The sequence below is a fragment of the Enhydra lutris genome, unplaced genomic scaffold (assembly GCF_002288905.1).
Source record: "Enhydra lutris kenyoni isolate GAN:26980312 unplaced genomic scaffold, ASM228890v2 scaffoldscaffold17, whole genome shotgun sequence".
Lineage (NCBI taxonomy): Eukaryota > Metazoa > Chordata > Mammalia > Carnivora > Mustelidae > Enhydra > Enhydra lutris.
Window position 1 is genome coordinate 38,877,494 of NW_019154101.1, and position 26,990 is coordinate 38,904,483.

At 36.1% G+C, this 26,990-nt stretch overlaps 1 protein-coding gene across 3 annotated transcripts in view; it reads left to right on the top strand.

The window, feature by feature from the left end:
- LOC111147676 (glutamate metabotropic receptor 1) overlaps positions 1–26,990 on the top strand; it is a 407,752-nt gene that overhangs the window by 115,154 nt on the left and 265,608 nt on the right. For all 3 annotated transcript variants that reach the window (XM_022503887.1, XM_022503888.1, XM_022503889.1), the window contains exon 2: positions 13,749–13,998. In XM_022503887.1, coding sequence (XP_022359595.1) covers positions 13,749–13,998 — 250 coding nt within the window. The remainder of the gene's footprint in view (positions 1–13,748; positions 13,999–26,990) is intronic.

Consider the following 26,990-nt stretch of genomic DNA (forward strand, 5'->3'; position numbering starts at 1 on the left):
AGCTAGATGTACAGCCTTGTAATAGGAGACCTCAGGTATTTTCCAGTACAACACATTCTCTTTACAGATAAGGAAACTGGAACCCAGAGAAGTCCAGGACTTTGCACATGGTTGTGGACCAAGGCAGAACCAAGCCTGGTTAGGTTTCATAGGTCCAAATTGAGGGAATTTTAGTTGATTACGTTTACTTCAGGAGGCACACATGTCCTTCGGATTAAAGACAGACTTCCTCCATAGGATAATTTCCTTTTGACCCAAGACAAAATCTATTTGACTCAGTTAAATGGAATTTTATACTAATGATGTAAAAAATATAAAAAGTGGGGTTAAATAAGAGGAAACCAAGAGGTTAGTGATAGGATTGTGTTAATTCCACTGAACGAAAGGTGGCTAAAAGTAGCTACTTGGAGGGGTAGGGTAACACCTGGATCCTGCTGAATGTCAGTCCAGTGGCACTGAACAGTAGGGCTCTATTACTTCTGGTTCACCTAATGAGCTCGTTCTGCAGGCGGCTTTGTTTTCTCATATGTTGCCTGTTTCTACAGGGCAGTGTCTTGTTCTCGACACACCTAAAAGTTGGCAAAAATAAACCTGCAGGCAAGATACATTTTAAATGGTTACACAACAAATGCTTTCTCCTCCCCTACAGTAATACACTTGTAAAAGATCAGATTGGGGAAGGAAAAAGCTGTTGAAAAAAATTTTGCTAAGCAGATGCTTACTCTGACTACTGAGAATATAAAATATGTTTTGACATGAAGATCTAGATTATGAAAGAGTGCTGATTCATATTGTTCTAGAATCACCAAATGCTCATGCTGTAGGGAAGCTTAAAGATCTAGTATGAACCTGCCTCCCAGCATGAGCAAAAAAGATGGAATGATAAGCTGCTCAAGGTCAGAGCTAGTTAGAAACAGTCAAGACTTCTGGCCCTTGTCCTGGAATTTTTATAGTGTAATGTCATGTAGAGGACCAAGAAGAATGTGTTCATCTGCAAATAGCAGAAAACCATCTTTTATCTTTCTCATACAAGAAGACATCCAGGAAAAGGCAGTGCAGAGCAGAATGAAATGAAATCATGCTAACAGGTACCTGGGCTGTCTGTCTTCTGCTCCTCCAAGTTTCATGTATAGGCTTCCTTATCATCTTTCATCCATCATTTTTCCTACATGGCTGCAGTACCTCCAGGCTCAGGTCCATGGACTGGTGTAAAGACAGAAGGGCAGGGGGGGTGTCTAGGTGGCTCAGTCAGTTAAGCTCTGCCTTCAGCACAGGTCATGATCCCAGGGTCCTCGTATTGAGCCCTACATCAGGCTCTCTGCTTAGCAGAGAGCCTTCTTCTCTCTCTCCCTCAGCCTGCCACTCTGCCTACTTTTGCTCTCTCTCTGTCAGATAAATAAATAAAAATTAAAAAAAAAAAAAAAAAGAAAAGAAAAGACAAAAGGAGAAAAGGCCTAAGAAGCAGGCCAGCAATCTAACCTTTTTCAGATTTTCCCAGAGGCCTCACTGGCCTTAACTCTCCTTGTCTGGAACTGGGTCACACATCTGCATCTCTAGCCACAGAGAGTATGGGAAATTAGGTGCTTTTGGCTATGCACAGTCACCCTAGACAAAATCAAATATTTTTTAGTAAGAAGGATGGGAGAATGGATAATGTGGAGGAAATAACTAGAGCCTGAAACACAAAGTATGCTGAGATAGATAATTAAGGGCCATAGGCTTCAAAGTCAGACATATCTGAGTTCAAATTGCAGTTCTCACAGTTTTTGGCTAAGTCACTTTATGTTCTAGGCCTTAGATTCCTTCATAAATGGAAATAATTATGGCAAAATGAGTAATAAGAGTGTAGTGAAGTTAAAAGAAGATAATTAAGACATAATAAGATCTTCATAAATTTTCACATTATACCACTGCTTTAGGATCTGGTAACATTAATATTGCTTACCCTCCCTGGGCCAAGCTTTATTCTGATTTCTTTAACTTCAGATGGAATGTTCAAGACACCAAGACACAGAAAGTGGTTAAACAGGATTTATTCATCTTTATTCCCTATTAGAGATAATGCCCCTCCAAAAAACCAAAAACCAAAAACCAAAAAATGAAACAAAAGAAAAAATAATTCCCAAATCATATTTAAACATTATTCACACTGCTTCTAGTCCTTTGCTCAAATGGGAGAGACTTTAATGGGCCAGCTACTCTGACCTCAACCTGAACTAAATCATTGTATGGAGAAGAGATGGCCAGACCTTGTAGGAAATTTATAGCAGAGAGGTGTTTTGAGCCTTTTATACCTTTTGTTAGGGCAGAGACTCAGTAGGTGAGGAAATTTTTATCTCCTAAACTGAATCTCATTGAATCTTAAAGAAAAAGAGAGAGAGAGAGAGAGAGAGAGAGAATACTGCTTCTTTAATAAACTAGCTCACTTCAGGTTTTAGGATTCCAAACAGGAAACCTGCATATATTACATATGCTCTCTCAATCCAAGTATGTAGATATCTCAGGAAATGGCGTAAGGTCTATGGGCAACTTTGCTAAGAACATTAGTATTTCTTATTTTTATTTATTTATTCTTTTTAGGTAGAAAGATTGTTATGCAGTTATTATGAGAGGTGCATTTCCCTTTCAGAAAAATTTGCCATATAACCCATAATAGCTGTGCTTATCATGATAGTCAAATGAAAACTGTATCATATGTAATTTTATTTCATATGTTTTTATTAACAAAATAATATATGATTATTTTAAGTAAATTAGAAGATAAAGATACTAAAAATTAAAAAACATATATGATTCTACCATCTATAGAAAACCACTGTTAATATTTTCAGGCATATTCTTTACTTTCTATCTATCTAAATATAAATACACAGTAAAATTGTATTTTTAAAATGTAAAAATTTGGGGTGCCTAAGTGGCTCAGTGGGTTAAAGCCTCATGCCTTTGGCTCAGGGTCCTGGGATCGAGCCCCGCATTGAGCCCCGCATCGGGCTCTGCTCGGTGGGGAGCCTGCTTCTGCCTCTTTGCCTATTTGTGATCTCTCTCTCTCTGTCAAATAAATAAAATCTTAAAAAAAAAAAGTAAAAATTTACACTTTGCATACTATTTTAAATTTTTTTGTACTTAACAATATTACATAAATATTTTTGATGACATCGAACGTAAGTTTACATCACCTTTGGAAATGGTTGCTTGTGTTTTTAATGCAAATACACAATAATTATTTAACCTACCTCCTATTGTAGAGCATGGGTTTATTTGTTTCTGCTGTGTTTTCTAATTATGTACTATGATGAATAGCCTTATAACTGGAACTTGGTGGTCAATGAAATTAATTTCTGAAAATTAAATTTTTGAGTCAAAAATACAAATGTAATTTAAAACATTGATAATATAAAGTTTCTACCAAAAAGATGGGAACAGTTTATGCTACTATTGGTAGCATAGGAGAGTGCTCATTTCCATGAACTCTTGACAACACTGTGTTATCATTAAAATATAAGCCTAGTTTTGTGTGTGTGTGTGTGTGTGTGTGTGTATTTTGGGGTACTTTTTCTGAACTTGTTGCTATATACAATTTTCTGAGTTTTGATTATATATATGATACTGGATAGGCAGGAGGAGTGGACAGATGTGATAGGGACTGCTTCTGTGAACCTGTTTCCTTCATGTGAAAACTGAAATGGAAAAATATGTCTTTTCTGCAGGAATAATGATCTCTTTTTGTATTTTTATACCACTTACATTTTTTCTTCTTTTAACTTCTTTCTCCATATCATAAAGGATTTGAGTGAGAGAAACAACAAACTGGGTTATTGCATAAAGCTTCAAAATAGATACAATGAGACATTTATGGCTGAAACTTAAAGACTCAGTGACAGAGACTCAATATAGACAAACATAGACTGTTGAATGCATTTCATAAACACCAAAAATAAAATAGGGAAGGAATTGCTTTGTGCAAGTGTGTTAGAAAAAATAAACTGGGGACAACCTGGGAACAAGGTGATCATGACTGGATAGCAAAGTACTATAGTTAAAAAAAAAAAAATCACGAGCTTGAGTTTTATACTAGAACATGGAAATAAAGGAATCTAAAGCTCTTGGGTCAGTGCTAAAGCTTATGTCCAACTTTAGAGTCTACAACTTGAGAGGGACATGGATGGACAGTAAAAATAGACACCACTCCCTGAACTTTTTTTATGTTCTGGAAACTTTGTATTCATTACCACATGATTTTATAATCATGACAAGTCTTTGAGATGCATATTATGATACCCATTTTATACAAGAGGAAACCCAATCTTAAAGAAAACACTTTAAGGCTATATAACTCCTTATTGAGGATCCAGGAGTTTAACCAGGTTGATCTGCCCCCAAAGCTCATTCTCTTGTTCACTCAGCTGTAATGTATACCTGAAAACATGGTTTAGCAAAAGGGCAAGATTACTTGGCCTCAATCCTATTGCATAGAGATGGCAGTCACTTTTTGGTTAATTCCTTCTTCCACTTGGGTGCTGTAACTATACCTGCTCAAACTGGGATTGTTAGAGGTAGGGCTGGGAAATTGCTGGTAAAAATGATTCCCTTTTTCTTTCAAAGCTCCGTGTGAGGAAGTTCCTGCACTGACCTTGCATATAAATTTCTTTACTTCCTCTAAGGCAGGTGATGACTCACTTCTGATTGACCAGACCCATAATGCTGACTGCAGGTATAGGAATGGAAACATGAGAGCCACAACAATTTTTAGGTATGAAGTGGGAGGACCAAACCAAAGGTTGCCAGGAAAGGTTAAGTAGCAGGGATTATTTTTCTAGGAGAAAACTAAATTTGTGTTTCCAGAAAGACTTGAAAAAAAAAAAAAAAGAAAAGTTCAAACCAGCTGATATTTTTCTTCACTAAAAATGAAGAGGGAATGAATTTATATTTCATTGTAAGACATTTACATCAAGAAGAAAGATTTCCTGATAGTGATAGTTGTTGAATATTGCAGTGGGTTTCCAGAAGGTGCTGTGAAAACAATTTTTTCATCATAATTCTTTTAAAAATGAGTTATTATCTTATTTATCCAGAAGGCAGGGTAATCAATTTTCAAGCTCTTAGACAGGGACTGTCTCACAACCCAAGGGATTTCATTATCCCGGAGCCTTAGACTACTATGGAATACCAAGGAAGGTATGTAATGTATGTAAGTGTGAAATAAAGCAGGGATTAAGGAAGTCTAGACCATAATACTGGTGGAGATTTCAAAGCAAAAGCATTTCTTCATTAAGGAGAGTGAAGAAATATCTATATGTTTTCCCTATATGAGTGTTTTCTTCATATAACTGATAAAAATATATAGGGATGAACGATGTTGAATGTATTTGTTTGACCAGGATAATTTGTGAAGATGTAATAACAAGACTTGATCTTGGTTCAACATGATGGCTGAAATGTTATTATAGCCACCAAATGGAGCTCAGATTGTTTCTTGAATATAATCCCAGTATTTTAATAGTAGAAGAAACAATGATCAATATAAGGACTAGTCTTCGTTGGCTATTTTTTGCTATGGTGGCAGTTCATACAGGTGATTATGAAATCTAAGACAATTTTATTCCATAGCTTGCTTGCTCAATGAAACTTAGTTACAAAACCACTACAAATCAATCTTTTATGAATGAATGTCTATTGATTTGCTTGGATAATAGTCATATATAACTTATTTAAAATCACATGTAGCTGGGGCTCCTGGGTGGCTCAGTGGGTTAAAGCCTCTGCCTTCGGCTCAGGTCATGATCTCAGGGTCCTGGGATCGAGCCCCACATCAGGCTCTCTGCTCCACGGGGAGCCTGCTTTCTCCTCTCTCTCTCTCTGCCTGCCTCTCTGCCTGTGATCTCTGTCAAATAAATAAATAAAATCTTAAAAAATAAAATAAAATAAAATAAAATCACATGTAGCTTAGGAAATTCAGAGTTATAGCCATTATTTTTCTCTCGAGATAGTTCTGTTTTTTACTACTGTTCTCTGTACCTTTTTAAACTTTGCTCTGTATAGATAATAATATCTTGTTCTATTATGTTTAAGTTTTTTTTTTTTAATTAATTTTCAAGAGATGCCTGGGTGACTCAGTGGGTTAAGTGTCTACTTTTGGCTCAGGTCATGATCCCAGGTCCTGGAATTGAGTCCCACATTGGGCTCCCTGCTCAGTGGAGATCCTGCCTCTCCCTCTGCCTGTTACTCCCTCTGCTTGTGCTCTCTCACTCTCTGACAAATAAATAAATAAATTCTTTTTAAAAATTAATTTTCAAACAACGGGAATTTCTTTGTAAACCCCATGTTCTCTCTCATAAATTTCCCCGTAAGTTTTGTTTGGAAGCTTAATTTTATAGAAAATCTTGATTTACTCTGTAATTTATTTTGTCACATAAGATAGAAATAAAGATTTTTCAACATATTTTATTATTATATTTTAGGGGCTTTGTCAGATGCCACTCTTCCCTTTCTCTCTCACACTTTAGGTTTTAGGCAACATTGTAACAGTGATAAAGTCTGTTATAAAATCTGTTACAACACAGCAACATATAGCACATTTCCATGTTGCAAATCTTGTAGTGGTATGCCAGATGCTTCACTAGGGATCTGTTATATAGTGTGTCCTTCTATAAACCATGAACCTTCTGCTCCAATGGGAATTCTTACTCCTTGGCTCTAAAAATCTTTTTTTGTGGGTTCCTTTTTGCTCCCCTTCACTCTGAATGCCAATGTAAGCTCTTGCTTGCATTCTTCAAAGTCCAGTTGCCTTCCTGTGTTTCAAAGAGGCATTCTCTGATCATCTCTGCTTTCTTATTCTGTAACTTCGTATTATGGTGCTTTCATTCCCCATGTAGCATTTTATAACTGATTATCGTTGCTGTGCTTGGGTCATGCTCTCACCAGTATACATAAGTCCATGAAGGAACAGTACGAAATGGTGATAAGCAAAAGCTTCTGAGTTAGATGTTAAATCCTAGGTCCACCATTCTATGACCTTGGGCAAGTTACTTAACCTGTTAGAGCCTCTAGGCTTCATCTGTAAAAGGGGAGTTAAAACCTTTATATGGAGTTGTGATGTATTAATGATGTGCTAAGGTGCATAGCACAGTGCCAGACACAAAGTAAATATTTATCAAATTGAAGGCAGAGCCCATGTCTGATATTTCTTGGCAGCTCTGTATAAGTGCAGAGCCAGGATGTTTTTCAAGTTGAGAACTCAATAAACTATTTGCTAATTGAATGAAAATATGCAGGTTTCTATCAAGTCTGAGTGTTTACAATTACATGGCCCTTTTATTTTCTTGAGAGTTTTGTTAAGAGTCGGTTTTTTTATACATTCACAGCTTCCTTCAGGGTTGCATGCAGAAGTATCTAAATAAATTCTTCAGTGTCAGGAAAGGCAAGAGGAGGCCTACACAGCAGAATGGAAGGGGGCAGGGAGGCAGAGGGTGGATTCAGTGCTGAGTATTTTAGTTTCAGTCTGGCATTGTATACTCATGACCTGGAAGAGGGGCAAAGAGTGCCTGTCCCCTAATTTTCTATTTGTGGAAAATCTTTTTATATTTTAAGACCCAGAATAAATGTACCCACCCAACTGTATTGAGGTACAACTGACAAAATTGTATATATTTAAGATGTACTGTGTGAAAGGATTACCACTATCAATTTAATTCACACAGCCATTATCTCACATAGTCAGGTGTGTGAGCACGCAGTAAGAATGTTTCATATCTATTCTCTTAGCAAATTTCAAGTATATAATATATATCATTAATTATGTATTATTATACATAATAATATATAGTCAACATGCTGTACATTAGATCCCCAGGGCTTATTTATCTTGTAACTGAAATTTTGTATCCTTTGACCAATATCTTCTCATCTTTTTGAATCTTCAACCCCTGGTAACCAACATTCTACTCTCTGGTTCTATGAGTTTGACTCCCTTAGATACCACACATAAGTAAGATCCTGCAGTATTTGTATTTCTATATTTGGCTTATTTCACCGGACAGATAATGTCGTCCAGGTTTATCCATGTTGTTGCAAATGGTAGGATTTCCTTCTTTTTTATGGCTAATATTCTATCGTATATGTAGACCACATTTTCTTTATATGTTCATCCCACTGATGAATACTTAGGTTGTTTTCATATCTTGACTATTGTGAATAATGCTGCCATGAACATGAGAGTGAAGATATCTCCTTGAAATACTGATTTTGCTTCCTTTAAATATATGTGTATTGTGTAATGCATCTGTTGGATCTTATGGTAGTTCTGTTTAAATTTTTTATTTTTAAGAACCTCATACTCTTTTCCATAATGGTTGTACCAAGTTGTGTTTCCACCAACAGTGTACAGGGATTACTTTTTCTCTATAACCTTTCCAACAAGTGGCATGTCTCTAGGCAGCTTTTCCTGAATCCTAACCCATAGCACCTTTATTAGATACTTAAAGTTGTCCATGTCATGTCATTAGTTCTGTTGCTACAAATGAAAGTAACATGATTTTAAACTTCCTGGTGGCAATTTTCTTCCCATTTTTTATGTTTTTTTTTTTTTTTTCTAGCACTGTTAACAATATGACGAGTACAATAAGGCTCTTCTAAGTATCAAATAAGAAAATGTTTATGCATGTAATTTTTAAATTATAAAGATTTATAAAGGTACAAGTTATTGTTGTTCTTCCTATATTAGAACTGCTCTTGTAGAAATTTATGTGCTACTATGGTCTTTTAGGCATCATGAGAAAAATGGGCAATTGAAACATGGCCCAATGTATGATATTCAGCTATCAATTTCTATAATGAAGAGTTGCTATCCAAATAAGAAAATATGAACACAGAAAAGGGGCCAAATATTTCATGAAATCAATTGACCTATACAGACATTTTTATTATGAAAACATACACATTTAATTGACTTAACTATTAAGAAAAATTAGCAGTAACCTAGGACTCAAGTCATTTAAAACTGCTCTAGTTCTAACACAAATAAGCTTCTTGCTCATTGGTGAGCCATCACTCTTGTATGGTTCAGTTTCCTCGTCTGTAACCTGAGATGTTTGGACAGAGTATATTTAAGGCCTTTACTAGATTTATAAAAAAGATTTTCTTATTTGAATGAATAGACCATTGTTGCTCAGTTAGTCTGCATATATTTTTATAAGGAAGTAGAATAGTTTTCTGTGATTGAAATCCAAGGATGGCACTTTAGCAATAAAGTTACTGCCCTTATAACACCATCTTCTGATAGACTGATAGTGCCTTTGCTAAGAGAGCTGGCTAGTGATGTCTGTGTACCTTGAAGATTCTTGAACATGCATTTACTATGAGAAAGTAGCATCTGATGTCCTTCTCAAACCCTCTTCTGCAGACAGATGAGCAGCCACTTGTCAGCTGCAGTTTTCTCCTTTTATAATCAGTCACAGCTTCTTGTCTGAGCCATGATGTGTTTCCAAAGTCTATGGAGCTGAGGATTTTGTGACACATTAATGCTTCCATTTGGGCTTCACTTGACTGGACTAGGCCACTAAAGGTGGATAAATTAAAAGGCAAATACATTAACTGATAATTTAATCTTATGAAAAAGGAAATGAGAAAGCTTTCTTTTCAACAATATAGGAAAATCTTACTTGGTTTCATTACAGTGTCCACAAAACTTTTATAGATGTCTAGATTTAAGTCCTGGGGGACCTAGGTGGCTCAGTCAGTTAAGCATCTGCTTTAGCTCTGGTCATGATCTCAGGGTCCTAGGACTTAGCCATACATTGGGCTCTCTGTTCAACAGGGAGACTGCTTGTCCCTCTGCCTGTTCCCACTCTTCGTGCTCTCTCTCAAATAAGAAACAAAACTAAACAAAACAAAACTAAAGTAAACTAAACTAAACTAAAAAAGAAGATTTAAGTCCTAAGTCCTTTTTTGGGTAGATAAAAGCATTCTTTTACAATTATTTTGACTTAACTATTACTGTACATATTATATACTGTATATATTATATACTGATATTTACCTCAAAAATTTTGAAAAGTACTCTCACATTGTCTACTAAAAGTTTGAACAGCTATCATGAAAAGTAAATGTATTTGTGTCTTGCCAGCATTAAATATTATTAATCTTTGTAATTCTGGCACTATGATAGGTGAAAAAAACTATCTGGTTTTAATGGCACTCTTTTGATAATGATATTCAGTGATTTTTAAGTTTCTTACTCCCACTTTTACTTATTTTGTTTAAATTGCTTATTTATAACCTTTTCTCCTTTATTGTGCTGTTAAAACAAATGCACTTTTACTGTACATTCAGTGTTTAGAACTATTCTAAGGTTTAAGGATACATCATTGGATAAGTCATAAAAAGATGTTCTCATGGAGCTTATATTCTAGGGGGAAGAGAAAAATTAACAAGAAAAAGTGTCAGACATATGTTCTAAGATAAAATCAAGGGATATGATCAGGATCTGCTCGGGGGTTACTTTAAGCAAACTGATCAGGAAATGTTTTTCACAAAGGGTGATATTTATATTGAGACTAGACTGACAAGAACATCTGTAGAGGATCATCTTTTCAGGTGATACAAACAGCTAATATAGAGGCATAAATGAGTTAAGTAGTTTATGAGTAGAAAGACAGCTATGGGTCTAGAGAAGGTGGGGGGAGAAAAAGTGGGCAGAGATGGGGTTGGGGAAGTTGGAAGGCTCAGTCCACATTAAGGCTGATAATTCAGGGGAAGGAGTTTTGGTATCATTCCAAGTTTGTTGGGAAGTGATTGAAGCTTTTTGACGAGGAGCGATATATTCTGATTTCCATTCTAACTGGTCACTCTGTTATGTGTGGAATGAGTAGAAGCAGGGAGAACAATCAGGGGGTAGGGGAATTATCTCGGCAAGAACTGATAGTTACTTGGAATAGAGGATGCTGTTGATGGCCTGCTCAGAGAACCTGTCTGCCCTGTGCGCCACACTCGCAGCTACTGTGAAAGTAGGCTTTTATAGATCTCAGCTGACCCCTTCCTGGGAGGCTACCTCCCCTGCCTTCTTATGGACCTTAGCCAATGACTTATTGACTAGCAGATTTTGTTGCCTAAAGGTGGGGTTAACTGTGCTGCAGTTTGTGCTGTAGCAGTTCCTTATGGAATCAGGCTAAAGCTAAATAATCACTAGCTGAGATGACATTCCTACTTAGCATTCCCCACCTGTCCTTCACAGATTCTCTTGCTCTGCTTCTCAACAAATAACTTGTACAAGAATCTTCATCTCAGCTCTGTTTTTAGGAAACCTTACCCAAGACACTTGGTTTAGGATGGAAGAGGTTGAAATGGAATAGACTGGTTTAGAAATGTTTGAGAGCTAGAGTCTGTGGAATGAGAGAAACTTTGTTACTGAGCAATGTGGTGGGTAATGGCATTATTTACTAACCACAGATGTCTGGAAAGAGCAGGTTTGCAAGACGGAGAGGGAAAAAATTCAGTTTCAGATATGTTAAGTTTGAGATGTCTATAAATGGATATATTAAGGAGGCAATCGAATATTCTAATCTTTTGCTCCAAAGGCCAATCTAGTCCGAAGACCAGTACTTGGGATTCAACTGTAATATTCAAATGGTGTTTGAAGGAATGTACCTGAACGAGTGTACTTAAGGTGAGAGTAGAGATGGAAGAAGAGATCAGGTTGTGGCATAAAAATATTCAAGGTTGAGCAGAGGAGGAAAAATCTAGCACATACCTTGAGGAGTAGTCAGTGAGTGGTGACTAAACTATGAGAAGGTGTGTCACAGAGACTTAAGAGTATAAAGTGTTTCAAGGGGGCTGTGATCAGCTATTGAGTGCAACTGAGCAGTTAATGAAGATGAAGACAGAGAACATATCATGAAATAAGCAACAGGGAAATTTTTGGTGATCTTGACAGGAGAAAAGTTTGACAGGAAAAGTTTCTGAGGTAATGGGAAGAGTGGTAAAGGAGAGAATGGGAGATGATGAAGCTAACACATTGACCTAGGCATTTATTATTGTTATGAATAGGACTAGCGAATGAGGTAGTAACTTAAGTGGGGAAAAGAGTGCAAAGGTTTTTATTTCTTATTTTTCATTAACACTGTTAGAAGGAAAAAAAACTGATTTTCACAAAAGAGAGGGGACAATTGCAAGAGAAAGTTCTTGAATAGACAAAAAGCAATGAGTCCTAGTGTTTATGAGTAGGAGTTGGCTTTATCCTGAGGTGGAAACACTTCAAATTTACAACAGGAGGAATGCCAGAGAAATAAGTGCCGACAAAGAAAGCTTTGTAGATGTGGTGTATGGCTAAGTTAGTTTGTGTCTGATTATTACTGTGTCTTTATTGAAATATGAAATGAGGATCCCAGCTGAGATGAAGGTCAGAGATGGGGTCAGTAATTTGGAGTTAGGGAAGAGTAAGGATGAAATAATCATGTTAGAGTATTTTATTTATGGAGGAGATGTAGTATTATTTCCTTACACTATTGAATGCCCCTTTTGGCAGAATGCTCATGAATTTTTAATAAAACCAGTCATCAAGATTTTTAGTTTTTTCTAGACATACTTAGGTCCTCAGGAGTAGGTGTGGAATAGGTAAATGGTTGGGTTTAACTAGCAGTGGGGTTTTGTCAGGGACGCAGAAGGCAGTTAAAGAATTTGTAAGAGAGTGATTATGCAGACAGGCTGTGAGATATGAGCTGGGCTAAGAGGCAAATGAGAGGGAGGATGGAAAGAAAGATGGGTTGGTGAATGGATTTGAGGTTGTGATAAGGTTGAAGAAATGTTGAAGTGGGGGTAGTAGAATATATGAGCTTGAAAGACAAGAGGGAATAAAGAGACTGGGATGTTTGACATCCACATTCAGATATTAGAAACATTTAGAAGTAGATGGATTATAGGAAGAATCATTGGTTGGAGGGGGGTTGAGAATCTTGGAGGACATGGTGTTGGATCATTTACACAGGTGTCAAAATCCCCAAATTTGGGGAAAGGAATAGAGTATAGAGGACACTAAGATGGGGGCTAAAGTCATCAGTGAAATAGAGAAAAGGGAAACTGGCATAATGTGATATTTGCTTTATTTCATTGATTCCTATGAGTTCTTAGTTTTTTAAACTATATATTATTGTAAGAATGATATTAAAAATCAGAACATAAGGTCAAAATCTCCCGTAATTTTGTCACTTCATCAGAGGATGGTGGATTTGGACTAAAACATGTAGCGGCTTCTTGTCTGCTTATTCTGGCCGGTCCAGGTGTTCCATTTGTTTAGCCTACCCTTCATGAAGTATATAGCAGTGTTTGCTACCATGGTGAGTGTCTGTCTCTTAGCTGGCAGCCAGCAAGAGTGAGCCCTCAAATGGAGAGGCCTTCTCATTGTGCTGGTTGACCTCCTACCCCCACTGTGCTCATCTCTCCCATGTTGCTAAAATCTGTGACAACCCTTACTGATCACTGTTGTAAAATAAGGCAGTAACCCTTCATTTCTCAAAACTTATTTCAAGTTTGTTTGCCGTGGTTAGATAGTTTCTCATTATTTTCTCAGTGTTGGTGAATTGATTGCATTTGATGACTCTCTTGAATCCATCCATATCTCCCGTCAGTTCCAGTTATATTTACAAATTACTTGGCAAGTGTGTCCTTTCCATTCCTTGTGACTAATGAGTCTTTATTCCAGCTTGTAAGTGCTGCGCTGCCCAGGTTGTCTTGAACATCTGCTGATTGTTTCTGGACAGGGAATTATGGGGAGAGCGGAATGGATGCTTTCAAAGAGCTGGCTGCCCAGGAAGGCCTATGTATCGCCCATTCAGACAAAATCTACAGCAATGCTGGGGAAAAGAGCTTTGACCGACTCCTGCGCAAGCTCCGGGAGAGGCTTCCCAAGGCCAGAGTGGTGGTCTGCTTCTGCGAAGGTATGACGGTCCGAGGCCTCCTGAGTGCCATGAGGCGCCTGGGCGTCGTGGGAGAGTTCTCACTCATTGGAAGGTAAATTTCAATCAACCTCTCTCTCTCTCTTGCTCGCTCTCTCTCTCTCTCTCTCTCTCTCTCTCACACACACACACACACACACACCACACCTTGGCTCACAATGCTTGCTCTCACAAATCTGGATTTCCTGACTCCAGTGAGGGTGAGATGTGTTCTGCTAGGCTGAACCTTAACTCTGGATCATGGAGAGTAGGGCCATCATCATTTTTCTGCAAGACAAGAACAGGGTAGTTGATGACAAGATGATGAGACTATTTCAGGGAAAGGTGGGAAGTTATTGCCAGAATGTTTTGTTAAAGAATTATTCTTTTTATGTGCTTCTGGCCCCTTTCAACCCTCCAGCCCCCAAACCACACACATACTTATGTCTTCACACTTCCTAAACATAAGAATCTTTTTTTTTTTTAAAGATTTTATTTATTTATTTGAGAGCGAGACAGTGAGAGAGAGCATGAGGGAGGAGAAGGTCAGAGGGAGAAGCAGACTCCCCATGGAGCTGGGAGCCCGATGTGGGACTCGATCCTGGGACCCTGGGATCATGACCTGAGCCGAAGGCAGTCGTCCAACCAACTGAGCCACCCAGGCGTCCCTAAACATAAGAATCTTAATGGAGTATTGGTGGATGGAGGGTAGCAGTGAAGATGGAAATATATATTAAGACACAAAATTTAGGGGCACCTGGGTGGCTCAGTGGGTTAAATCCTCTGCCTTTGGCTCAGGTCATGATCCCAGGGTCCTGGGATCGAGCCCCACATCAGGCTCTCTGCTCAGCAAGAAGCCTGCTTCCCCCCTCTCGCTGCCTGTCTCTCTGCCTGCTTGTGGTCTCTGTCTGTCAAATAAATAAATTAAAAAAAAAAGACACAAAATTTAAAAGGTTGGTTAAATGTAAGTGAAAATATACAGCGGAACTGTGGAACTTGATAATGTGCTCTTTACATGCATGGGATGGCTGAGTGATGCTTTCTGCATGTGACTCCTGAAATAGCCGCTGGTGGCTTCTAAAATCTCTGCTCTTCTTTCTAGATCAAATGTACTTGTGTGGGAATAGATTTTCAGTATCATTGGTTTTTAATGTAACAGGTATCTTGTTTAATTTGCCTGCTTATAATATTGCGCAAAGAAACTGCTAAATTTTTCCAAGGAACCTACTGAGTTTACCTAAATGAAAGCCTCCACTGATCCCTGACTTAGTCACACTCATTTTCCAGATTGCTTTTTCTCTTTCTATCTCCTCTATTGGCTAGAATAAAATCTAAATCTCACCTGTTGAAATACCTCAAACACTAGCCCTCTTTTCTATGAAGCTGAGTAGTAATGGTATGGACATCCTCTCCAGACCTTTCCCTCTGTCCTTGAACTTGTGGTAATGATTGCAATAGTAGTAACCACTGATCTCATCATCATGTGAAATTAGAGGTACAGGACACTTCAAAGACTTTAGAGAAGAAGGTAGGATGTACAACTAAATAAAAAAGTACTCTCTCATGAGGAGAGATGGAATTAAGATCAAAATATAATTCAAGATTAAGAAAATTTTTGAATTTAAGTATAATTGGCACACTGTCACAAAATGTCATTTTGGCTTCTTCAATACGATGCAGCTGTGTAAAGCCACTTAAGAAAACAAGTCTTCAAAACAAGTATTTAAAAAAGGAATATTATTTCCTTTATGACTGAAAAGGAGGTAAGCAGCCTTGTTGAAATGTTATGCAGAATAAGGTTGGTAATATATGTATCAGAACAGGTGGCCTACAGATATTCAGTCCTTTTTATTAATTTTGTAAAATTACTGATTTTATGAAGGGCACTTATTTTAAAAATATTTTCATGTTTACCATTTTCAAGAGAACAGTTGCTTATTTTTTTCAGAATTCATTCTCTTTAATATCCGTAAAGACACTATCTACTTGGATTCTGAAGATCTTAAAGAGATGTGGCAAATATATGGACTTTGGGATTTACAGACAGCCTAATTGTGAAATATAATTATACAAATGTTGCAGTGAGTAATTGGAGTGTAAAGGATTCATTCCATCATCATTATTTAAAAGCTGAACAAAGATGGCAATATAAACTTACCTCTCTGGTTCTTGCTTACCTGCAATATAACTGAACTCATGCAAGTATTTCTGAGTCTCATGCATGTTTGCTCTTGAAGAGGTCAACTACATGTGATATCTACCTCTTCTATTCATCTCTTTCTCTGCCCTACCTCTGCTGGGTCCTAGTGACACATTCTAGGTAACTGTCATGAGAGTGAACACCTGAACTTCTGAGGATGTTGTTCCCTGTACCAGGGGTTATTGCCAGTGACTCATGGAGCCCTTGAAATGCCAAAGCTGTGCCACACTTGCTGCTTCTCTGCCTTTCTGGACTGTATTCTTCAAGGGTCTATCAGAGTGGTATTGACTGTTGCTCTCATATCTTAGAGGATTAGGGGGAAAATGGCCTTTTCTCATTCTTGGTTCACAGTTATCTCCCTTCCCTCGGAGAGATATCAGTTCAGATATGAGTCTGTAGAGAGCTGAACAGGGAACCAAGCCAAGTAGTAACACTATACCATACCTAGAATTAGCTTTCCCTTCAGATGTTTGATTCTCCCACTTTCTGAGGGATAAATTCTACCCCAAACTCTCCTGTCACTCATGGCAATGGACATTTGGTGGGCCTGATTCTCTCATTTCTGCAGGCATGTTCAGAAGGGTTATAGTTTAACATCAAGTTGCAACTTCTAGCTGCATATTCAGCATATCTCCCTCCTACTTGAAGGGGTTTCATTTACTAAATGATGATACTCTTTTGAGGTCAGGAGCCATTGTTTGGTTTCTTTCACAGCACGTGGTCTGTTTCTGGCTGCTGCCAGATTTACAAGAGGACATTGTGGAGATGGTGATGGACCTGTTTTCATAGAGGTGAAGATAAGTAAGTCATGGTTTAGATTGCAGCAAAAGATACTTAATTTTAAAAAAATTAGAACTTCCTGAATGAAGATTTATAGTCCCTTGCCCCCACGACTACTCTTTTCTCTCATACTTCACAGGAACATAAGAGGAAATGTTGTTGGTGGCACCATTCAAACATATCCAGACTTTGACAACTTACTGCTGTTCTTGTCACCGCCAGCCTGGTCCAAGGCAGATTCATCACTCACGTGTGTTATTGCAATATCCTCCTAATTGACCCTTGCCACATCCCCATCATCTATTCTTAAGGCCAAGTGATCTTTTAAAATTTAAGTCAGGTAATTTAAATCTTTTAAAATTTAAGTCACTCTTTATGTGCTTAATACCTCAAAATGTCTTCCCATTTTTTTCATAATGAAATCTTACCATGGCCTTAAAATCCCGCCTCTGTTGTTGGGGCTAAGTTTTTCATAATGGCATAATAAACTATGATAATAGAAATAGAACTTTTAAGTAGGAATTTTCAAACATAATACAAACATTCTATATTTAATGAATATAGGATAATGGAAAAACAAAACAAAAAGTTATATGGGCTGAGATTTCTAGCTCTGCCACAAAGTAATCATATGATCTTGCTTAAGTCACTTTTTGTCCTGAGTCTATTTTTTTTTTTCAAAAATAACAACCTATCACCTATTAAGACCATATGACAAAACTGTTATCAACATGAACATATTTATAGATTCATTTTTTCTAAAGTTATTCATGAATTTATGTTAATCTATTTAGATTTTCTTACTCACCACTTTATTAAAACCAGGAGAATTTGTTGAATACAGCTGGTCAGTATTGGTGTCTTAATGTGGCCATGGAATGTAGCCAGCAGGCCCATAGGAAAATCAAACCTTAGACTTTGAGCAAATTGGCAGAACATTGTAACAAAGTAAGTTAACTAACCACAAGTTAATCACTATGCAAAAAGTAAGTTCCATCTTGGTTCTATGAAAATGCTTCTTTTGACCTGATTCTCAGAATTGTGCTCACCATATCTATAATTATAATTTTAATATGATGGTGATGATGATGAACACATTCATTTGGTCCTTATTATATGCCAGACACTGTTCTAAGCACTTTGTATACTTTAACTTATCGTAACAGTATGATGAGAAAGTGCTAATACTATTCCCACTTTGATGTACAGAGAAGTAAACTTGTCAAAAGTGCTGTAAAGCCAGAGATGGGATTTGAACCTAGCAGTTTGGCTTCAGAATTCATGGTCTTTATCTTGAAGTTATACTATGTCAAGCTGTGATTGTTTTATTTAAGAGATATTAACATTACCCATAGTTTCCTTTCAGTTTGCTCTCTCTTCTAGAGATCTTATTGTTTAGATTCACCTTCTTTGGGAAAATCAACTGAAGTATCTCTGTAAAAAAGTTTTACGTTTGTAATTATTCTCTACTTCTTTGAATCCCTTTTTTCTCCTAATATTAAGTATTTTGTGTGATAATTCAATAAAGGGACCATTTGTTTCAAGTTGATTATTTTTCATCATAACATGAGACTCCATAGTTTTATCCACCCTGTTTTCCTCATCTTAGGAAGCCCTTACAGCAGGTTTATATTCTATCTTCTTAGGATCCTTTGGTTAAATATCTTGGGTATGCCATATTTAACTGTATATTTCCTAGACCCCTTTATTTGGATTATGAGCTCATCTTTTAATTTCTCCACTATACAAAAGAAATATCCAATAAAGACCATGAAGTCAATAACCTCTCATTTTGCCCCCTCTCCCTACTATATCCTGGCCAATTAAACTTTAAATATAGGGTCCTTACATTTCAAATGCCTATCCCTTATTGGTGTGTGCTGTTTTATCTATCATCTCTCCCAACTCTTATCTTCTAACCCACTAGACCCACTTTCCATTATCTGTCACTGCAGAGAAATTCCTTCTAAAACTCGATCCACGAAAACACTGACACCATGGTTTTTGAGTTGAAAGCACAACAAACAACATTAAGCATGTATTTTTTTTTTTTAAATGGCTGAAAAGGAGCAATTGCTTTTTCTGGAAAGAAGGCTACTGTAATTTTATTTATTTTTTATTTTTAATAATTTTTTATTATGTTATGTTAGTCACTATATAGTACATCATTAGTTTTTGATGTAGTGTTCCATGATTCATTGTTTGTGTATAACACCCAGTTCTCCATGTAATACATGCCCTTCTTTTTTTTTTTTTTTAAATTTTAAAAATTTTTAAAATTTATTTATTTAACACAGAGAGAGAGATCACAAGAAGGCAGAGAGGCAGGCAGGGAGAGAGGAGGAGAAAGCAGGCTCCCTGCTGAGCAGAGAGCCCGATGCGGGGCTCCATCCCAGGACCCCGAGATCACGACCTGAGCCGAAGGCAGAGGGTTAACCCACTGAGCCACCCAGGCGCCCCAATACATGCCCTTCTTAATACCCATCACTGGGCTCACCCATCACCTCACCCCCTCCCCTTTAAAACCCTCTGATTGATTCCCAGAGTCCATAGTCTCTCGTGGTTCATCTCCTCCTGTGATTTCCCCCTCTTCATTTTCCCCTTCCTTCTCCTAATGTCCTCCATGCTATTCCTTATGTCCCATAGATAAGTGAAACCATATGGTAATTGTCTTTCTCTGTTTGACTCATTTCACTTAGCATAATCTCCTCCAGTTCCATCCATGTTGATGCAAATGTTGGGTATTCATCCTTTCTGATAGCTGGGTAATATTCCATTGTATATATGGACCACATCTTCTTTATCCATTCATCTGTTGAAGGGCATCTCGGCTTCTTCCACAGTTGGGCTGTTGTGGACATTGCTGCTATGAACATTGGGGTGCATATGGCCCTTCTTTTCACTACATCTGTATCTTTAGGGTAAATACCCAGTAGTGCAATTGCCAGGTCATAGGGTAGCTCTCTTTTTAACTTTTTAAGGAACATCCACACTGTTTTCCAAAGTGACTATACCAACTTGCATTCTCACCAACAGTGTAAGAGGCTTCCCCTTTCTCCACAACCTCTCCAACATTTGTTGTTTCTTCTTGTATTAATAGTCTTGTCAACAGTTTCATTTTAAAACAAAGGAAATACCTGTTTTTTATTTTTAGTTTCTTGTTTTTTACAAGGCAATCTTTTTGTCTTTTTCTTCCAGTAACACATATTTGGAAGTGACCTTGATACCCTTGAGCAAGATGATATACCATGGTGTTATGTTCACACGCTTTATTTTTTTTAATGAAAAATGAATTATTTCAGATCCAATTTTTCTGCTGTGGAAAAAAATGGGGGAAATACCTAAAGTTTTCAGCCTTCAAACAAAATTGCAAAGGTTATATATTACAAAGGAAATGTGGATTTTCAGTGAAGTGTGACCTCCACCAAAATGGATCAAAATCAAGAGGCTGATGAGCATTTTCAGATGCATGATGGTTCAACTTACAGATACATAACCTGGCCTTCTCTAAGTTCCCAAGGGCAGAAAATGATTGCTAACCTGCTGACAGGCGATCCCTTCCTTAAAACATGCCTCCACAGGCAGATTAATGAGAGCTTTGTGGAAGAATACACTGCTAGAAAAAGACTGAAAAAATGTGTTCAAGGGAAGGAGATGGGATTTAGTTTAGAGTATGCTGGAGAATAAATACTATTTGTAGGATACAAGTATTTTGAGCATAGATCTCAGCCACAGAAATGCTCAGGATTTTCACAATAATTGGGTGGCTGATTTATTTTTTAATAGCTCTTCTCTATACCTATACCTATTTCCATGTTTCAGATAATGGACATCTGAAAACTGAAAGACTAATATTGTGGTCTCTACTTGCCTTTTGGATACTAGAAACAGTGAAGGGTGTTGGGTGCCCTTTGTATTTATAAGGCACTGGTTCAATTTGAATGGTTGAAAAAGGAAGTCATTATGGATTTAGTTTAGTTTGTATTTGAGGCTGATTGAAGACAACAGGGAATTTGTCTTAATACACTTTTTGTAATTCGTATAATAGTCTATTTGCAACCTGACTGCACAACAGAAGAAGCAGGGGCACTTAAAAATGCAGATTCTTGGGGCGCCTGGGTGGCTCAGTGGGTTAAAGCCTCTGCTTTCGGCTCGGGTCATGATCCCAGGGTCCTGGGATCGAGCCCCGCATTGGGCTCTCTGCTCAGCAGGGAGCCTGCTTTCCTTCCTCTCTCTCTGCCTGCCTCTCTGCCTACTTGTGATCTCTGTCTGTCAAATAAATTAAAAAAAAAAAAAAATGCAGATTCTTGGATCCCACCCCAGGCCATCAATAGAATTTCTTGGCGAAGGACTTTGGATCTTCTTTTTTTAAAGACTGAGGATGAGTTAAGTTTCAGAACCATTTCCCTCTGATGCCTACATCTGTGCTTTGCACCCAGGTGGCAATCATTATGAATGAATTGCTTTCAGGACATATTTGAAAGGACAAATGAAATGAAGTTTAACTCTACTGCCTGTTATTCTGCCACTTTAGCTCTGTTTGTTTTTTTTTTAATTCTTAAAATTTATTTGCCTTCAAGATTTTCTTTCAAAAGTAAAGATATATCTGAAAGTAGTAAATAATAATAACATTGACAGTAGTAGTGGCAGTAATAATAATAAACACTATTTGAAGCTCTGTTATTTCTTATATTTCTACCCTCTCCTGATGCCTGGACTGGCCTGTTGACCTGTCCTGTGAAAGCATAATCATGGCCTAGTTTTCTGACTAATCAAGATGCAGAGTAGGAAGCATTTAAGCATGTGGCAGATTAGTCCAGTCATCTCTGAGCAATGAACTATTACTTCTTGCTGATTGTGGAATTGGGGTCTGATGACTGAGCTGCTCATCAGCTGCTTGTCTGTCTGTATCATAAACCATAAAAACATCAGTTCATAGGCTCCACCTTCTTCAGATTCTATTTCAGTATGTTTGGGGATGGATTGAAGAGTATGTACATTTCCAATCAGCATTATTGAAATTCACAAATTTTAAGTGTTTCATTTGATGAGTTTTGGCAACTCTAAACGGTAATGTAGGCACTATAACTATGTAAATCACAGTATAGACTATTTCTATTACAATAAAACATTCCTTAATGCCCCTTGGCCCGCATTCCTCTCCAACCTCTGGACACAGGCAACAACTGATCTGCTTTCTGTCCTTACACTTTTCCTTTTCTAGAATGTTGTATAAAGGAAGTCATATGGAATGGAGTCTTTTATGTCTGACTTCTTTTAATTGGCAAAGTGTTTTTAGATACACCCATGCAGTTGTTCATATTAGTCGCTTCTTTGTTGCTGAGTAGCATTCTATGGCATGGATATGCTTCCATTTGCTTATCCATTCTCCTTTTGATGAACATTTGGGTCATTTCCAGTTTTGACTATCATGAATAATGTAGCTGTAAACATCCATGTATAAGTCTTTGTGTGGACATATATGTTTAATGTTCTTAAAGAAATATCTAGGGGTGAGATTATGGGTCACATGGTAAGTCTATATTTCACTTTATAAGTTTCTTTATAAGAAAATGCCAAATTATTTTCTGAAGTGGCAGTAAAATTTTGCACTTCCACCAGTGTGCATGAAAGTTCTAATTCCTTTACATCTTCACCAAAATAGTATTGTCAATCTTTTTACTTTTAGCTATTCTGGTGGGTGGGCAGTGGCATCTCTTTGTGGTTTTAATTTGCATTTTCATAATGACTAATAAAGTTGAATATTTTTATGTGCTTATTTGTCATTTTAATATCTTTTTTGGTGAAATCTTTTGTAGACATATGTGTTCATCTTGTTATCAGGTTGTTAGTCTTATGAAGTTGTAGAAGTTCTTTGTAATTACTGGACCCAAATCATTTATAATATACATATATAGCATATATTTTCTCTTAGTATGTGTCTGAAAATTTGATTTTGTTAACAGGATCATTGGATGATAGGATGGTTTAAATTTTGAAAGTCCAGTTATTAATTTCTTCTTTTATGACTTATGTTCATTGCATTCCATCAAAGATAGCTTTACCTACTCCAACATCACAAATAGTTTTTGTAGAAGTTTTATAGTGTTTCCTTCTATATTTAGATATATGATTAAGTTATATATTTGGAATTAGTTTTCATACATGTTGTGAGATAAGGGTGAATACTCTTTTTCTGACCTAAAATATCCAGTTGTTCCAGAACTGTTTTGTTGAAAAGACTATCATTTCTCCATTAAAATAGCCTACCATTTGTTGAAAACAATGGTGTATATATGTATGTATATTAATTAAACATTTTTAATGTTCCATTTTATCTTTACCTTTGACTTACTGTAATTCTTTATTATTTTATGAATAGTTGATCTGGGGCCTGTAATAAGTTTCTTTAAGTTATTAATATCAAAACTCCAAGAATATTATACCATATTATATATAGGCAATGAACTTTATAGCAATATATTTCTAATTCTCCCTCTTTATGTATGTTCTATTATTATTGTATATTTTACTTCTAATTCTGTTATAAAGTGTAAAATATACTTATTTTTGCTTAGTCAATTGTCTGTTTAAGAAACTAAAAAGGAGAAAAAATTACTTTCTTTAATTACCTCTATAATTACTTTTCCATTCCTTTGTGTAAATCCAATTTTCTTTTCTTTTCTTTTTAAATCCAATTTTCTTCAGCATTATTTTTCTTCTCTCTGAAGGATGTTTTCTAACATTGCTTGTGAGGCTGGTCTGCTGAAATAAATTTGGCTGTAATATTTTTATTTTACCTTAATTTAAAAACAATCAAATATCTGGTAGTGGTGTTTTTTACTTCCAATATTTGAGAGATATTATTCAATTCTATTTTTTTGGCTTGCATAGCTTCTGAGGAAAAATCTGCTGTATGCTGTAATTCTTTGTTCCTTGAATAATGTGTATTTTTAACCTCTGATTGTTTTGATGTCTTTTTATTACTTGTTTTCAGCGATTTGATTATAAGCCTTGATGTGGTTCATAGTTTTTTCAAATCTAATTTGGAAAATAATTGCCTGTTATTTCCTTAAATATTATTTTTGTCCATGCCTTTCTTTTTTTTCTATCTTCGGCTCCAACTTATGTATACTTGATTGCTTGATATTTTTGTACAGGAAAATTATGTCTTTTTTTTCACTTCCCTTTTTTTGCTTCATTTTCTACAATTTCTATTGCTATGACTTTGAGTACACAGATTTTTTTTTGCCATTTCTAATCTATTCTTAATCACATAATGTATATTTTTAATTTCAAAGATTGTACTTTTCCTTTTCTAACGTCATTTCATTATAATTAAGAACATTTTTGTGTGGCTTCATTCCCTTTACATTTATTAAGTTTTGTTTTATTACCTAGCATATGTTATTCTCTGAAGAATATTCCAAGTGTGCTTGAGGGGACTCTCTATTGTTGTTGGATTCAGGCTTCCATAAATGCCTTTTAGGTCAAGTTTCTTCATATTGTTGTTAAAGTCTTCTACTTCCTGTTGATATTCTGTTTAGTTCTATCCATTATGAAAAATGGGATATTGAAGTCTCCAAATATTATTGTTGAGTTGTCTTTTTCTCCCTTTAACTTAGTTTTTGTTTCATGTATTTTGAGTTTCTCTTGCTAGGTGTATGTATGTTTCAAATAGCTGTATTTTCCTGATAGATTGATGCTTTTATCATTAGGAAATGTTCCTCTTTATATCAAGTGACTCTTTGTTTTAAAGCTTAAATTTTTCCTGATAAGTGTATAGCTACTCCTGTCTTTTAATGATCCTTATTTACATTGTATATCTTTTTCCATCCTTTCATTTTCAACATATTTGTACTGTATATAAAATATTTCTTATAGATAGCATGTAGTTGATCTTTTTAAAATCTAGACTAACTCTCTCTACCTTTTGATTACATTGTTTAATCCTTTCATATATAATGTAATTATTGATGTAGTTGGAGTTACATCTACCATTTTATATTTTGTTTCTCAATGTTTCATGTCTTTTTGTTCCTCAATTATTCCTATAATCATTTTTTCACTATATTTTAAAGAATTATTTTCTTAGTGGTTTTTCTAGGGCTTACCATATAGCCTTAACCAATGAGTCCACTTCAAAATGATGCTAACCTAATTTCAGTGAGATATACAAATTTTATTTTTATATAGCTCTATTTCCTTTTTCTTCTTCTTATGCTGTCATTACACATTACGTTTATACATATTAAAAACTTAGTAATACATTGTCATAGTTATTGTTTTAGAAGTTATACCTATTATAGAAGCTGACAAGACAAAAGGGAGTAAGTATATTATTTGTTGGAATTTTTATATTTGCCATTGGATTTACTATTTCAGATTCTCTACATTTTTTTCCCTGTGGATGCAAGTTATCCCCTGGTGTCATTTATATACTAGATACACTTTGTTCCTACCTACCACCTTTGTGCTATTGTCAAATAAATTCCATTTCCCTATTTTATAGGTCCCCAAATAAAATTATATGCATGTTGTTTTATACAATTGCTTTTAAATCATTGAAGTATAGAAAGAAGAAGAAATATACATTTATACTATCTTTTATAATTATTTGACTACCTTTACCTATGCGGGTGTGTGTGTGTTTGTGTGTGTGTGTGTGTTTTGAATTTCCATCTTGGGTAACTTCCTTTAAGCCTAAATTATTTCCTTTAATATGTAATCTACCTATCTATCTATCTATTTATTTATTTATTTATTTTGGAGGAGGTAGGCCTTCCAGGAGTGAATTTACTCAGTGTTTGCTTATCTGGGAATATCTTTATTTCACTTTCATTTTTGAAAAATGGTTTTGCTGGATATAAGATATTTGGTCAACAGCTTCTTATTTCAGCACTTTAGATATGTCACCTAGCTGCCTTTTGGCCACCATTATTTCTCATATGAGCTCATTTCTTGTTCTGACCAGAGGAGGTGAAAATGTTGGGAGAAGGGGTGTTCCAGTGTTCTACTGGAAAGGCCTTAACTCTTGGTAACCCTAATCCTGTCCCATTTCTCTTTATTATAATTTTAATGGATGGTAAAATAACTACGGTTACTGCTTTAACTATTCTAGAGAGTAAAAAATCGATAACCTCTTCTCATTGAATGATTAATCCAGAGTTTTAGCTATATATTGTGGAACACTGACATTTGCACAAAAGAAATTTATATTTTTTTCCTGAGGTACTTACCTAGAGCCCTAGTTGTAGCTACAGCCAATGTCTGGTGTGTTCTCATATTGGGAGAATTTGGATCTTTGCTTTTTACCTGACATCTCTTAGAGATGAGCTTGGTTTCTACATCTTTTTAAAATAACATTGAAGATTGGAAAAAAAAAGCATATTTTGAACATTCCTTTTTACACTTTTTTCATAGTAATAATTTTCTTTCTGCAAAAGTATACTTCTAAGAAATTACCATAGGCAATTTTTCAAATTGTAGACGCAGTTTCAGAGATTTATGGAAACACTATACAATAAGTAGGGAGTATAACCTAAAGGCCGTCTACGTTTGGCATTCCTCTCTAATGAGGAGATAAACAGGTGTATTTTTTTCTTCTTCACCAAATGTAGCACATTGTATAGTTATTAAAACTCACTCTAGCCAATCCTTTAAGGATTGCAAACCCAGCTAAAAACTCAAGGGAGCCAGAATTGCAAAAAATGTCTCAGTAACAAAGTACAGGCACATCTCATTTTATTGCATTTCTCTTTATTACACTTCACAGATACTGCATTTTTTATAAATTGAAGGCTGGTGGCAACCTTGCAATGAGCAAGTCTGTCACATCATTTTCCAATAGTGTTTGCTCACTTTGCATCTCTGTGTCACATTTTCATAATTCTCACAATATTTCAAACTTTTAATTATCATTATATTTGTTACGGTGATCTGAGAACAGTAGTCTTCGATGTTACCACTGTCATTGTTTGGGGGCAATACAAATCACATATATTTATGAGAAAACTAAACTGATAAATGTATGTATTCTGACTGCTCACTGACCAACCATTGTCCTCTCCTGTCTTGCTCCTTCTCCC